Source organism: Sylvia atricapilla, chromosome 6 (assembly GCF_009819655.1).
Source record: "Sylvia atricapilla isolate bSylAtr1 chromosome 6, bSylAtr1.pri, whole genome shotgun sequence".
Taxonomy (NCBI): Eukaryota; Metazoa; Chordata; class Aves; order Passeriformes; family Sylviidae; genus Sylvia; species Sylvia atricapilla.
Window position 1 is genome coordinate 31613157 of NC_089145.1, and position 14466 is coordinate 31627622.

The window sequence follows — 14466 nt, forward strand, 5'->3', positions numbered from 1 at the left end:
CGCGCGCCAGCCGCGCAGCCCGCCCATTGGTCAGTGCCCAGCCGCGCAGCCCGCCCATTGGCCAGCCGGGCCGTCAGTCCCGCCCCGCGAGGGGGAGCGGTGCGGCGCGCGCCCCGCAACGGGAGCGCTCCGGGAGATCCAGCGGCGGCCGCAGGGACCGGGGGCGGCGGCGGGGTAAAGCTGCAGCCCTGCGGCCGCCCGGCATCCCCTGGCAGCCCGTGTCCTCGCCGGCACCCCGAACAGCAGCAGGAGTATCGCCGCCCGGCGCGCCCCTTCTCGCAAGGTAATGTTCTGTCGTTCGCTTGCCCACCGCTCTGCCCATCTGCTCGGTTCCCCGCAGTGCTCTGTCGCAATCGAGTGGATTACAAAATAAACCCGCTAACTCAAGACTGCAAGGAAGCGATCTGTTTGGTCGTCATTAGCATCTCGTCTTCTCTCTGGCTGCTTATTTATAAATAGCTTCTGCGGGATCACGAGAGCTGAGATATCTTAGTTTCCCTTGCGGTCCGAAGAAAGTCCGTAGATTTGCTCTCTCCCCATTTCGTGACAGCGCTATTAAAGTAAATTTAACTGGATTCCTCTCCCCCGCCCCAAAATGACTCTTAAAACTATCCTCGATTTCTTCTTGCCTGGTGTGCGGGATAGGTGCGGTGAAGCGGGGAATGCAGGTTGTTATAATTCTGTAGTATTTGAAGTGTGCAAATACCGTCGGGCACAGAGGAGGGCAGATGAGTGGGAAACACGTGATTAATATTTACAGCGCTCAGACAATCTGTTACTCTGTGTTGTGAAGCTTATAGGGGTCACCATTGCGGATGAGGCTCGTGGACTGTTAGCCTGAGTTAGAATATATTTGTGTGCTAACATTTGCTAATGTCTTTTGCATGCAGGAAAAAGACAAATTCTGACATTCAGAATTCTCTTCTCTTGCTGCTTTGCACAATCTTCTTTCTTCAGCTGCAGCATTAAATCACATCATGATACAACAGACAGAGTTGGTCTGGGAACTGTATATATTTAGTTCTTCCGGCTGTCCCACAGTCTTGTCTTGTGATACTTGTTTTCTGAAGTGTGTAGCAGGAATCATAATGACTTCTTTTCTTGTAGCTTCACAGAAAATCAACCAATTTTTTTAAACTGCTGAGAAATTACAGAGGAAGGACTTTTGAATATGTTCCTAGTTTTAGTTATTTTTTTATACACATCCTTTGAATCATTCATTTTGGCTTAATGATCATTTTACTTGTAGAAATATCTCGTGCAGGTATTATTAAACTGTTATGTACACATTTAAAGATATTTCTACTAGTATATTAGTATTCCTGTGAAGTTTAAGTAAATCCCTTCCACATAATGTTGTGAAACTTTCACCTTTCAGGTAGCTTGGACTGTACTTGCAGGTGAATTGGCTTGTTTTGGTAAGTTTCAGCAGAAGCAGTTCAGCAACTTTGGGTTAAATGGGGAGAAGGAAAGAAGAACTGCTTTTATGTGTTACTATAGAAAAAAGAAACTGTGAACGGGTAACATCATTAACTTAATTGGAAGGGCTGTAGACAAAAAGTTGCAGTGTGGTATGAAATCAAACATGTTTTGAGCAATGGAAATAAGTTTTCACTTGAGTTGAACCTATCTCACTAAACGCCAAGTGGACATGTATGTTCTTGTGTGTTTTTTCAATAGTGTAAGAGGTACAGCTACATGGGCATAGGTGACTTAATCTAGTAGTAAGTAGTAAACAACAGGACAATGTTTCTCTAATATTTTACATCTTGTCAAGATAAGATTGAAGTAGAGGCATGGGTAAAAGATAATCTCATGAGAAACTTTTTTACATAGATATTTCCAGGAAATTGGAACTTTTCCTTTCAATTTCTGTTTTCAGATTTTCATATCTGTAAAGTGAAAGGTATAGGCAAATACCAAGTAGAAAACTGGGAAATGGCAGGATTTCAAAATAAATGTCAAGGTCATGAATGTCAACTTTATACTGACATTTGTCAGGATATAAAAAGGTGGTAAAGAGACAGTTCTACCCTCGTTATGAAGAACTACTTGGCAGGGTGTTTTGTTGGGGGCTTTTGTTTGTTTGTTTTGATTTTTTGGTTGGTTTGTTTTTGTTTGGTTGGTTTTTTGTGTTTGGTTGTTTTATGTTTGTTTACCTAGGAAAAAGACCTAGGGTCTTCACCCTATCATTTAACAAGGTCGTCCTTTCTGAAGCTTTGATCCTGCTTTAACTTGCACACATAAAATGCTTGAAAGTAGAACCGAAAGTCAAAAGCAGCCTTTGCAATTAAATCCAAATAATACTTTCCAGACAGTGGTCAAGAATACAAAAAAAAAGCAAGAACAATCATAGAGGTCTTGGTTGGAAGGCTTTTTGCTCCAATAGTATAGTGTTTAAGAACTGAATGAGTCCAATTCTTAAAAAAAAACCAATTTTCTATGTGCCTTTGTGTTGCTGTTTCCAAAAATTAGTTTGCATCCCTTTCTCTACCCAGTCTTCCTGGAATCTAAGTTTGTCAGCTTTTAATTTTTCTTCAGCTATTTTGGCTTGAAAAAACTTCCTCTTTTAGCTTGGATCTCGTATGACTTAAAAAGATATGTAATCTGAATGTATATTCCATTAGGTTTTAGGTATCAGGAGGCGTACCAAAATGCAGGAAACCAGCCATCATGGAGTAATCAAATAGATATAACTCAATGGAATCTGAGCCTAAACCAAATATTAATTGTTTCTACTGTTTCAGCATGGTTTATATATTTATACCTTATTCCTTGATGAGAACCCTTCTTTTTTTAGTTAATAATCATGTCACTGCTATACTTTCTAGTTGTGACCATTTATGTTTATTTCCCCATACTTAGATACAGTAGGAGCAAAGACTGCAATAATATTTTAATGACAAAGCTCAAGTTGGTCCTTGATTTTGTTTTATTTTTTTTTTAATCTGTTTTTATGTCTAATGGCCAGAGTAGTTCAAACCTGCTTTGAGACAGTAGAGCCTATAGAGGTTAGACACGCCTGTAACGAGAAACTCAAGGGAAGGGTTCTTTTTGCCATGATCATTTAGTCTTATGCAATTTCCTTACATCTTTCCAGATGATTGTTTCTGATTTTTCTTGCCTGTAAGTGTTGCCAGACTAGAGATACAGTATGTATAGCTAAATATGCAGTATGTGTATCTCAGCACTTCTGGCTCAGAAGTTGGAAAGAAAGCGCACAAAATGTGGCACGCGAGTTCTTATCCAAGTCACTGTCTCCTAGACAGGCAGGTACTACCATTGCTTCTCTTTCCATGGAAAACTGAACCTCCAGTCAATACTTTGCACATTCAGCTTCATTTTAAATCCAGTTCTATGGGGCGATAATGGAGGGCTGGTTATCTCCACAAGACCATATACATTTTGTTGAGTTGGGCCCTTAGAAAATTACAATAGATCTTTAAATTCTTAATATTAATTTGTTTCTGTCCTCCATTTAAACAGTCATCAGGTCTTATAGATTAATTTAAATGGCACTACTGAAATCCTGAAGTAAAATGAGCATTTCTTACGTCAAGACTTAAGTTGACATTTTTCTGTCATCCTCTTAATCCTGTGGTATTTTAAGCTTATTATATTGAAATATTGTGTTCTTCATGTTTTAATCTTATTGCTTCTTTTCCCGATGAGAGTTGTATTGTTGCTTAAGTTAGAACTTATGTGGGGGGATAAAACATCCCCTGTTTGTGTTTTATCATTATTTTAATTTTTTTTTTTTTGTAAAAATGCATTTTTTGTTGACAGATTCACTGAATTTAATAAAAATTCTGTGTTCGATCTTCCATTATAGGGAGCAGACCAAGAAAATGACAATGACATATAAGTAATTAACCATTTTCAAAGCTTTTAAAACTGTTAATGAGACGCACTTGGACTCATAAAGCAGACTAAATGTGTATCTAAAACCCAGTGCTTACTTCTTTAACAGGTTTTGAAAACCTATAATCTCTCCTGGCAATTTGGTTTATAATTTTTGTTAGTTTTATTCATACATTTAGCTATGTATGAAGTGCTACTAGCAAGAAGTTGGAATGAAGGAAAACAAAGATGACCATAGTTCTCTGATCTAATACTTTCTTCTTTGAAATGTTAATATTATCATTCCAAGTCATTACATCCCATTTTATCTCATACAGGTAAGGTTTTCAAAACTTGAATTATTGGTAGAATTTTTGAAACAATTCAACGTTCCTTAAGGCTAAAGTAATTTCAAGACCACTAAAATTTTTGAAGTGGGAAAAGTTTAAACTATTACTGAGTTTATTCTCAACCACTGCATAATTTTTGAAAAAATATGCATAATTAAAAATAGGTTTGTTAACTTGTCAAGTACATTATTTTAGAAAATTGTTCTTGATTCCTAAGAACTGAATGTGGGACGGAGCCTTTGACCTTTAATTACAGAAAGATACATTCGAAACCTGTTGTATTTTGTGGAGGAGTCCTTCCGTAGGTAAAAAATATTGTTATGGGAGGGGTTTTAATTGCTGTTATTATTCTTCAAATTCAGTTTCTCTCTTGTTTTCGCCAAAGCTTCCTTATGATTTGCACCTCCTTTTGTGATTAGTCCAAACTTTTTGCAGCTGTATTTTCATCCCTTGCTCATGAAATAGCTCAAACATTTGCTGCAGTGTAACCTTTTAGTTTCTTTCTTTGCTTTCCCTAAATACTGTATTGGGTTTAAAGTTCGGAATATAAGGCCAGATACATCCCTGAAAGTGATGTTTGGTAAAAGACCTCTGATCTGAAAGGCTGTATACTAAATGCCTCATGTCAATATCATCATGACATTAACAAACATGGGCATTCAATAATTAAATAAATAAATATGTACTTTCTTGGTTTGGGGAGATTAAAGATGTTATTGATACAATACAGAATAAGATGCAGCTCTTGCTGAAGAGTTGGCTAATTGAGCAAGCAAAATTAAAACTTTTGGACAAAGTTTAACAAGAAGACGATCTTTTTATTTAGAAAATACTTATTTAATTCATATTGTTTTCCTGTAGAAATATCCTATACTTGCTGCCAGATGTGGAAACAAGTTACTGTTGTAAAACTTACTCATTGATAAAGTATTGAGAAAAAAAATTTTACTTAAGGATTATTATCTATCTGGGTTAAAACTGGAAAAAGGTGTTTGTGGAGTTTATGACCCTAGTCTGACATTTTCAAATATGATATTGCAAGATTTCATCTTTTTCTTCACTGCAAATGTAATTTTTTTTCTTACTTCTTCTGATAATACAGAATTTTTGTACTGAAATATGTAAAGTTTATGTTTTAGATAATGTGAATTTTTTGTTTGTAGTAGCTGTTCTGATCTAGTATGGCTTTTTGTTTGTTTCTTTGTTGCTTGAAAATCAGCTGACTATTAATAAGTGCAGATTTTCATTAAGACATCTGTAACCTGAGGCAAAAGATTGTTTCCTCTTGACTCTAATTACTTTTTGCATCACTATATGAATTCTGCTGAATATTAGCCACTATCCCCTGTACACTTATCAAGAAATAGTTTTCTATTTTAAGTGACAGGATTTCATTGTGAGTGTTCATCTTATGTAGAAAGGATAAAGGGGAGGTGTTAGGAATGTAGCGATGTTGTAAGGGAGAATTGTCTGAATGAGGTATATATTTATTACCTCATATATTTATTGATGTAAAATTAGTAAAGCACAGTATACCAGGTGATAGTTGTTGAGGACTGAACCTCATCTTTATTTTAAAAGAGATAAAATAATTATAACATTTATTTTAATTTCCAGATTTGGTAAAATACTCTTTTCACAGACCTTTCTGAACTATAAGAGACCCACAATGATCATTGAGTCCAGCACATACAGGGATAGAACCCACAACTTTGTCATTATTAGCACTATGCTCTAACCAGCTGAGCTAATTACAGGTTTTCTTACCATCAAAGAGAGTTTGGAGTAATGTTTGTTTGCTTGTTTGTAAGCATCTTTTGAATCCCTTTGAATCATAAATCTGAGCTTCTACATATTGTAAGAGTATGAGGAATGTTTTTAGGGGTGCTTACCTTTCAGTTTGCCTCTTCAGCAGTCAGAAAACTTTTCTAGTAAAAAAAAAAACCTATAAGCAAGATGATTGACTTATCTGCTCTCTTGGTTCTTTCCATGCCAAATGCCTAAGATCAAGGTAGAGTGCAAAAACCTGACTGAAGTACAGAAGGAATTTGTTTGTTTGTTTAAATGCTGTACTTCTTGATATAGTCTGTTTCAAACAGGCCATTACTGTGTGGTTATTTCTTAGGGATATGTGTAGAGATTGCCTTTGCTCATTCTCTGTTTTAATGCCTGCTGGTTTGCTACTTTAATATGCTTCCTACATTAAAGACTTTTCATATTTGCAATATGCATTGCAGATTTTTTTATTACCAACCTCTTAAACAGTCAAATGGGTGAGTTTGTGATGGAAATCTCATTTGGTAACTAATTCTTGCAAATTAGTCACCTTTGACCAACAGATTTTGGACGTTTTTGTGGTATGGTTGGTTCTAACAACAGTTTCATGTTGTGTGACAACTTTTTTTTTTTTTTTTTTTTTTTTTTTTACTTCCTGCTGCAGTTGTGCCAGAGAAAGATAGATATTGCTTTGCTAAACTGAAGTAGGCTACAGAGGGATGAGAACTTAAATGTCAGACTCCTTTTTTGGGAACATTTTTTGGAGACTTGGTGGTGCAAATAATATATGTATTATTTTATATTTGACTAGTCAAGCATAATGTACTTGTTTTCTGTGTAAATTGTGAGTATTAGTTCTAAACCCTAAAGTATGGTCACTGGTTTTTTCCATCTTCTACACTAAGAAGATAATATGCATATTTGCAGCTGTGTCAAATGAGACAGTGATCTACAAAGGACCAGAGCAAGTATGGGACACTTTGGCTACTATTTGTTCCTAATGAGGTATCATCCTATTATTCAGTCCAGCCAGAAACCTTTAAACCCCATTTTAATAAACTTTACATGGCTTGTGTAAATGATCTTTTTGTTAAATTTTGGGTTTTGGTTTCAAGAAATTTAGATTTCCTCATCTTTGTATCACAAGGATGATGTATTCAGAGATCTGGGTTTCAGATTGTTTTTTTTTTCATTGACTCTGTCCTGGATTTCCTGGTTCTTGGTGATGCATTACATTGAAGAGAATGACACAGCTAAAGGTTGCATTTATGGTTGAAAATTGGTTTTGGTATACAAAGCTCTGCATTGTGGAATAACTAAATGACTTTCCACCCATGCTTTGGGTTATTTCTCTGCTTCATCTGAATTTGTAGGCAAGACTCTAATATGCTTTAATACGTCCCTTGTGCCGTTGAATGAGATCTGAAATTTAATAAAGCAGCTTCCTGTCTGGCATAGACTCTGTTTTGTATTCCTTAATGCTCTCTTTGCTGGTGCAATTCTGTACTTGTTAAGTTGAGAAGAGCAGTATTTTAAACTACTATTGCTAACAATATGCAGTATCATTTGAACAATTTACAAATAATGAAATACTTAAAATTTTGTAGCTATTTTTGTGTGTGGTGTTTGGTTTGGAGTTTTTTATTGGTTTTGCCACAATCCAATAAACACAATGTATACTTGGGAGTTGTAAAGTTCTATTCTTTTATTTATGTCAAAGCTGCTGTAATATTTTGTCTTCATGAAGGAGCTGTAATATTTTGTCTTCAGGAAGAGATTATAACCTTTATCTTTCTAATGATATTATCTATAAGTCAAAATTTGAAAGAACCTCAGAGAAACTTGAGAGTTTAGGCAAGAGAAGAAAATGATGGTGTTTGTCTCTATTTGTCTTTATCAAACCAGTTGTGCTCAGTAAACAAATATAGTAATTTTATTTCATAGTCTTTGAGCTTGTGTTGTGAAGCCTTGATCTGTTCACATTTTTATTACCTTTTCTCTTCCGTGCTTTTCCTGTTGTGATGTGTTAATTAGCTACATAGCTCAGGAAGTTAGTCATAGTGTGCTCAGAAACAGGTTGTCACCTAGTGGCAATCAGATATTAGGGAGAGCTGGGAAAGTAGGGAATTTCAATTCTGGCTTACTTGAGTATCAGAGAAAGGAGGAAGACTATCTGTCCAACTGAGAAGTGACTGATATGTCTTGCTGGAGAAAAGGAACTGTGGGAATGGAGTCCTGGGTTTTTAAGAGCATGTTTTGAACACTATAATGAATGGATGTGGATGTGGTGGCATTAGAGTTTGAAGACCACTGACATTTTTTGCTGTTGTTAAACTGAAAGAACTGAAATCTGCTCTCCATCTGCAGAGCAGATTTGCTTCTCAACTGCCTATTTCAGCCATTCCTTCCAGTTTCTAGCTTTCTCTAAGTAGATTTTTTTTTTCCTTGAGGCAGTAGTTCTCACAACCTGAATCCCACTGCTCTGCCTCTATGCTTTGGAAAGTTGGGTCAGAGAAACAGCAGTGATGCTGAGGGTTGTTTTCATTGCTCCATGTTATATGTTCTGGAGTTAAAATTTTTAGTTTCCTTGGAATAAAGGGCATTCTACCTAACTTGTATGCTTTGCCTGAATGTGACTTTATTTTACAATATTTTGTTCCCTGTAGTAATGTTTGCAATAGAATTAGTTTTACAAACAGATTTAAAAGTTAACAAAAAAGTTGGGGATGAGTGTTGTAACAACATTTGAAAGACTTTTACCAGTTTCTTTCTTTGATGAAATTCTCCTGATAGTTTCTTATAATGCTTCTGCTTATAGAGCAGAGAGTTCACTTCTTTCTTAGTTTTCTGATGGAAAATTGTAAAAAAAGTAGAATAAGAAGGAAATGAAGTTAAAATGTTTTCTTGGTCATAAATATATCTACTAATAGAAATGAGCTTCAAAATACCAGTAAACAGTGCTATGCATGGTATCACAATATCTTTAAAATCAGTGAAAATTTTGATACAGAATATGTCATTGGCCTAATAGTAACAGTGTCCTTTCTCTTTTGCTCTTGCTACTATTACTGGGTTTTTTCTAACAACTGACATTTATTATTTAATTTCGAAATGTGTGTACATTTTTTCATTACATGGAGGTGAGTTGTGTTCAACTCACAATGTCTCTACATTTTAATGTGTCAATGTGTATGTACCAAACCCATGGTTATATTTGGTGTAACTAAGATAACTAATAGGATGTAGCCTTTATACTAGGTTCAAACTGGCATAAGTTTATTATTCAAAGATAATACCACCTTAAAAAAAGGAAAGTTCAATAGATTTGACTATTTCTAAGTGAAAAAAAACCTTTTAATTTTAATCATTTTTGCAATACAATTCAAGGAGAGCTGAATTGGAATGATTCTCAGATTAGATTTGGGCAGCTACTTGGTTTTTGAGAGGGGCATAGCTCAGCAAATCTGTGCAGCCGAGACAAGGACTAGCTAGTTCTCTTATGCAACTGTATCATCTTTTGTCCAAAAAACCCCTCAAACTAAAACCATGTGTGTTACCAAAAGTAACATGCTCTGCGGAATAGGGCTAACTCAAACCTGGTGATATCATAGATGTCATTTGAGGATACTAAATTTGTTCCTAATGTCTGGGTCTATAGCTACTGGGTCTATAGTTTTCATGATGCTGTTTCCTAAGGGGTGTTCACTACTGCTTGACTAAAGAATGAGTAGAGTTAAGACAGCTTTTAATATTTCTGTATGCAGAACCACTCTTGACTGCATCTGCCGGTGGCACACACACCCTGTGACTGCATCACTCTATGCTAGAAGAGAAGCAGGTGTGCACAGCTGGAAACAAGGAAGACTAGTGAGGCAAGAGGTGAGGCTGCTCTTTTAGGTAGTCCTCAGCCTTGCCTGTATTTTGAACTCCAGACTCACACAAAGAATTAAGACAAGAATAAAAGAGGAAACAGAATGGCATATTTTTCTCAGAAGTTCTTACAGGTCTATAAAACAACAAGCCAGTCTTCAACAAAAGTAGTGACTAAAGGTTTTGCACCTTTCCTATCACTTCCTATACTTGAACAGTATTCTGAATCATGCCATGCAATGGTTAACTGCTGGTGAACAGAATTAAGAAGCTCATATGGCTCTAATGGAACATTGTTCTTACTGTGGTCACTCTCCTTAGGATACCTCCTCTGTCTTTAAGGATTATGTCTACATTTTAAGAATTTTGCTGGCATGAAGAATGATATTACTCAAAGTAAATGGGAAGTCTGAAACTGTTTAAAGAACATTGTAGATGTTCTATACAACAGAGGTAAATAAATCACCACAATAAATTACTGCTTGTTGATAAGATGTTTTGGGTAAATGCTGCTTGATTCTTACAGCTGGGCTTTACTAATTACTTATAATAAGTTATGGACATCATTATAAAGTGATATCTAACTCTGCATAATAAAAACTGATGCAAAACTTGTGTATTTTTAAAGCTCAGCAAATTTCAGTATTGCTACTCACAATATCCTTCTGGACAAAATATCCAGCACACAGCCGGATGCACACATCATGGGATGGGTGAGCTGCTGCTTCACAGGTCGGATGCAAAGGATTATAGGGAATCAGGTGACATCAGACTGGTGATCTGTCACTAGTGGGGTTTCACAGAGCTCCATCCTTGGTACTTGATCGTCCAAGATCTAGGTCATATATCAGGAAAAGGTTCTTCACCCAGAGAACAGGCTCCCTAGGGGAGTGGTCACAGCACCAGCCTGTCAGAGTTCAAGAAGCATTTGGACAATGCCCTCAGGCACATGGTGTGATTCTTGGGGTGTCCCATTCAGGGGCAGGAGTTGCATTTGATGATCTTGATGGGTCCCATCCAAATCAGTTTATTCTATGATTCTATGGTTCTATAAAATATGTTACATAGTAATATGACAGCTTACTTTTAAATACTGTTGCCTACGTTTGACTTTTTTAAACTTATGAAAGGTTCTGTTGTGTTTATGCTTTTTCAGTTAAAACCTGAAAATCCGGCATTTTTCAGTGTAGGAGCAGGTGCTCTCAAGTTTTTTGTGCTCCTGGGCTTTAGGTCTTTCCCTTATGCTTATGCATTTCCTAATGACTTCAGACTTCTCCACTTTAATTATGGTAGCAGAGTTCCTTCTGGAAAAAAAAATTAATTCTCAAAAGGAGCAAACAAACTTCCATTATGTATCCAAAGAATGTAAATATATCCAAACTGTAGGAAGAAAATTTGTGATGAAAAGAATAGGAAATAAAAAAGTTCAATAAATCTGCCTATAAAATTACAATTACACTATTGCATGTTAATTCAAGATAGATCTGTATAGACCCTGAATGTTAGCCAAGTACATAGAACCTATATTTTTTTTGTTATTCCAAGTTTTCTTGATGTCTTGGCAGTTCCACAAAATAGTACTAGAAGAAAATATTCATCTTTTTTTATTTTCTAAGTGTTTTCTTGGTAAATAAAACAGCAAGACCTAATTGCATTGTGATGGTGTTATGCTGGTGGTTGTGCTGATTAAAAAGGCAATAGGCATGCTCAAATGGTTCTTTTTACTAAATGTTCAACAGCAAGTTAACTTTTAACAGAAAGAGGGCAAGAGATTCCACCATTCAAAAGTAAAGCCTCTTTGAAATGGGTGTTTTAGTGACCATCTTGTGACCTGATGGAATAGCATTGACTAAACCCTGGAGACAGAGGGATGATGTAGAAGAGAGAAAGATTATGACTCCAACTGTGAGTGTTAGCAATGTCATTCTTTTTGTGTCAGATTTTCAAGGTAAAAGATTTGTATCAGAAAATACTGAGAAGATTGTGCTTCTCCAGGCTTGTTATTTGTCATATTAAATTTGCCATAATCAAGTTTGACAGGCTTCTCTTTATTTTTTCCAGCAGACAATATTATTGTTGAAGATTAGTCAGATGCCTTCCGTCCATTCCCTGCCTCACATGCTATGTCATGCAAGCTTTGGAACACTTAGAACATAATTTAAACGAATGACTAATTTGGCAAGCATAATGGAAGGCACACATACCATCCTTCAATTGCACAAACCCATTATGGAGCTTTGTTACATCAGCTTCTATCATCCAGAGGGGAAAGTCAGAGGATTTACTTACAAGGGCTCTGTAACTCTGGATAGAACCAGTAAGCGTTTCTGTAGCTGCTATCAAGTAAGGGAGAGGTTTCACATGGACCTGAGAGAACAGCCGTATGAAAACTTTGGAGATGTTATTTTTAAGCAAACTACCACAAAAGACCTTTTCAATGAGCTGTACAAAATAACTGCTGAAAAGGAAAAACTGTTATCCAGTGTTTTGAGATTTCATCATTTTCCGGACCTTAAGGCAGGACATCAGCAGGAAAAGCATCAGGATGTTCCCGGAGTCCCAAAACTTAAAGGTGATAATAACTTCACTCTTACACATCAGCAGGAGTTATTGCTGGATTCTACAAAGAGAGACAATTTGAATCACAAAAAAATGAGGAAATACAGAAGAAAAGAGAGCTTTGAGGAGATCAGACATCGGAAAGAGGGAAAAAAAATACAAGAACATCTCTTTTTACTGAGTACAGAAGACACACAACAGAAAAATAAGAAGATAGTCTCCACAAGACTTCCGACCAGGAGTTATCCCAGCTCCTTTTCTCCCTCCAGCTGGCTAATAGTAACAGGTAAGGATAATTTACCAGTAGACAATAGAATACAACCAGAAAAGTGGACAGAAGAGGGGTATTTTCTTAAGAGCAACAAAGCTGTGAAATTGGACACTGACTTACCAAGTTCTAGCTCAAAAGACATCAGTGATGTTGTTGCAGTTGAACCAGTGGATAATGGAGAATGCATTCCTGAAGTTACCAAGAGCATCAGTTTGGTGAATTCATCTCAGTACAGTCTGTCTAACAAACTCGAGATATTGAGTAAATCTGCAGCTGCTAAAATCTTGAAAAGTAGCAAGTATGCTGAGCCAGTATGTAAGGAGAAACCAGGAATCACAGTTCTTGCTGAAGTCCAGGATATAGACACTTGTATTGAAAAAGTTACCAATCTCCCTGCAGAGTCTTTACTGGATTTTCACAGAGGTAATGAAACCATTTCTCCTGTTCTCACAGCAGCACATAACGAGCTTATATCAAGAACTGATGTATACTCTGTAGATGAAGCTGCTGGAGACTCTAATAACAGTGTGCTGCAGGAAAAGGAGGAAGACGGCTCTGGTTTGCAGTACAAAGCAGAGAGAGTGCATATTACTGATGAGTCATGCAACCTTGTGGGAGCAGTTAATAAAGCTCTTCTGAAAGTTATCCGGAGCGACACTTTAGATGAAGCTGCAGAATGGAAGAGACTGCAGCAAATTACAAGAGTAGACAGAAACCTGCCAGGCTCACTATATGAGAAAAGGACCACAGTATCCCGGGGAAACGGCAAGCATTTATTTTTGAACCTGCCTGTAAATGAAAGTCCTGATATTCCTCAGACAAGTAATAAACTGGAAGAGAAAAGGCTGCATTCACCCCCATTAGCAGCAGTGAGTAATGTTTTTGGTAATTCATATCCGCTATCAAATACACACAAACAGATGTCACCTATTCCCTCTCCGTTATCTTCGAGACTGCCCAGCCCGCAGCTGCACCACCGGATCCTCCCGTTACCAGCACAGAACACCGAGGACGAGTCCATGTTCGGGGACTATGGCCGTGGAAGACACGGTGCTGTAAACCTCTCCTTCAGTGACTTGGAGCCACAGTTTTATCGGAAGTTTTCTGATCCTGGAGAATTGGGATTTGCCACCAGACAGCGGGGCCTACATCAGAATGCAACTGCAGGACATTTCGAAAAGTGTGCCGTGCAAGAAAAGTTAACTACGCACACACAGCAGAATTTCTGTCCAGGTCAGTCCTATTTCATACTTCTTTTAAGCTAATAGAATCAACCAAGCATGAAAGTCTTGGAGAGTTTTCGGGGTTTGTTTGGTTTGGTTTTTTTTTAATACTAGCTATTAATAATAAATATTGTGTAAAATAAAAAACTATTTATCTCTACTTACGGATTGGGGGAAAGGTAGTTGAAGTTTTTAAACAATAGTTACACCTATTTAAGTTTTCAAGATACATTTTTATGTCAGCTTATTTTCAGTCCTATTGTTACTGATTGACCTCTTAGCCAAAGTTAGGGAAAAATCTTTCTGTATATAATGAAAAAAGCTTGAATGCTTATTTTCCTGCTTTTTCTGTGCTGTGTTCTAGTCTTTGAAATTGTTATGGTAACATTTATTCTCCAAAATGTTATTTTTGCTTGTTTGGCTTAACTGATAGAATATTTTCTGAACAAGATAATTTACAGTGCCTTAAGTATAGGACTAGTGGTTTGACCATTTAGCTACAAGAGCTACATGTAAATTCTGTAAGAAAAGGCTTGTTTTTAAGATGATTGCATGCAGGAGTCATGTTACAATGTAT

The 14466-nt window shown here is 36.8% G+C and overlaps 1 protein-coding gene across 1 annotated transcript; it reads left to right on the forward strand.

Moving 5' to 3' along the window:
• Positions 1-12006: 12006 nt before the first annotated feature.
• On the forward strand, positions 12007-13931 carry LOC136363100 (formin-1-like). Its single transcript, XM_066322189.1, has one exon. It carries the CDS (start codon positions 12024-12026, stop codon positions 13929-13931), a length of 1908 nt encoding a protein of 635 aa, XP_066178286.1. The 5' UTR covers positions 12007-12023.
• Positions 13932-14466: the final 535 nt, after the last annotated feature.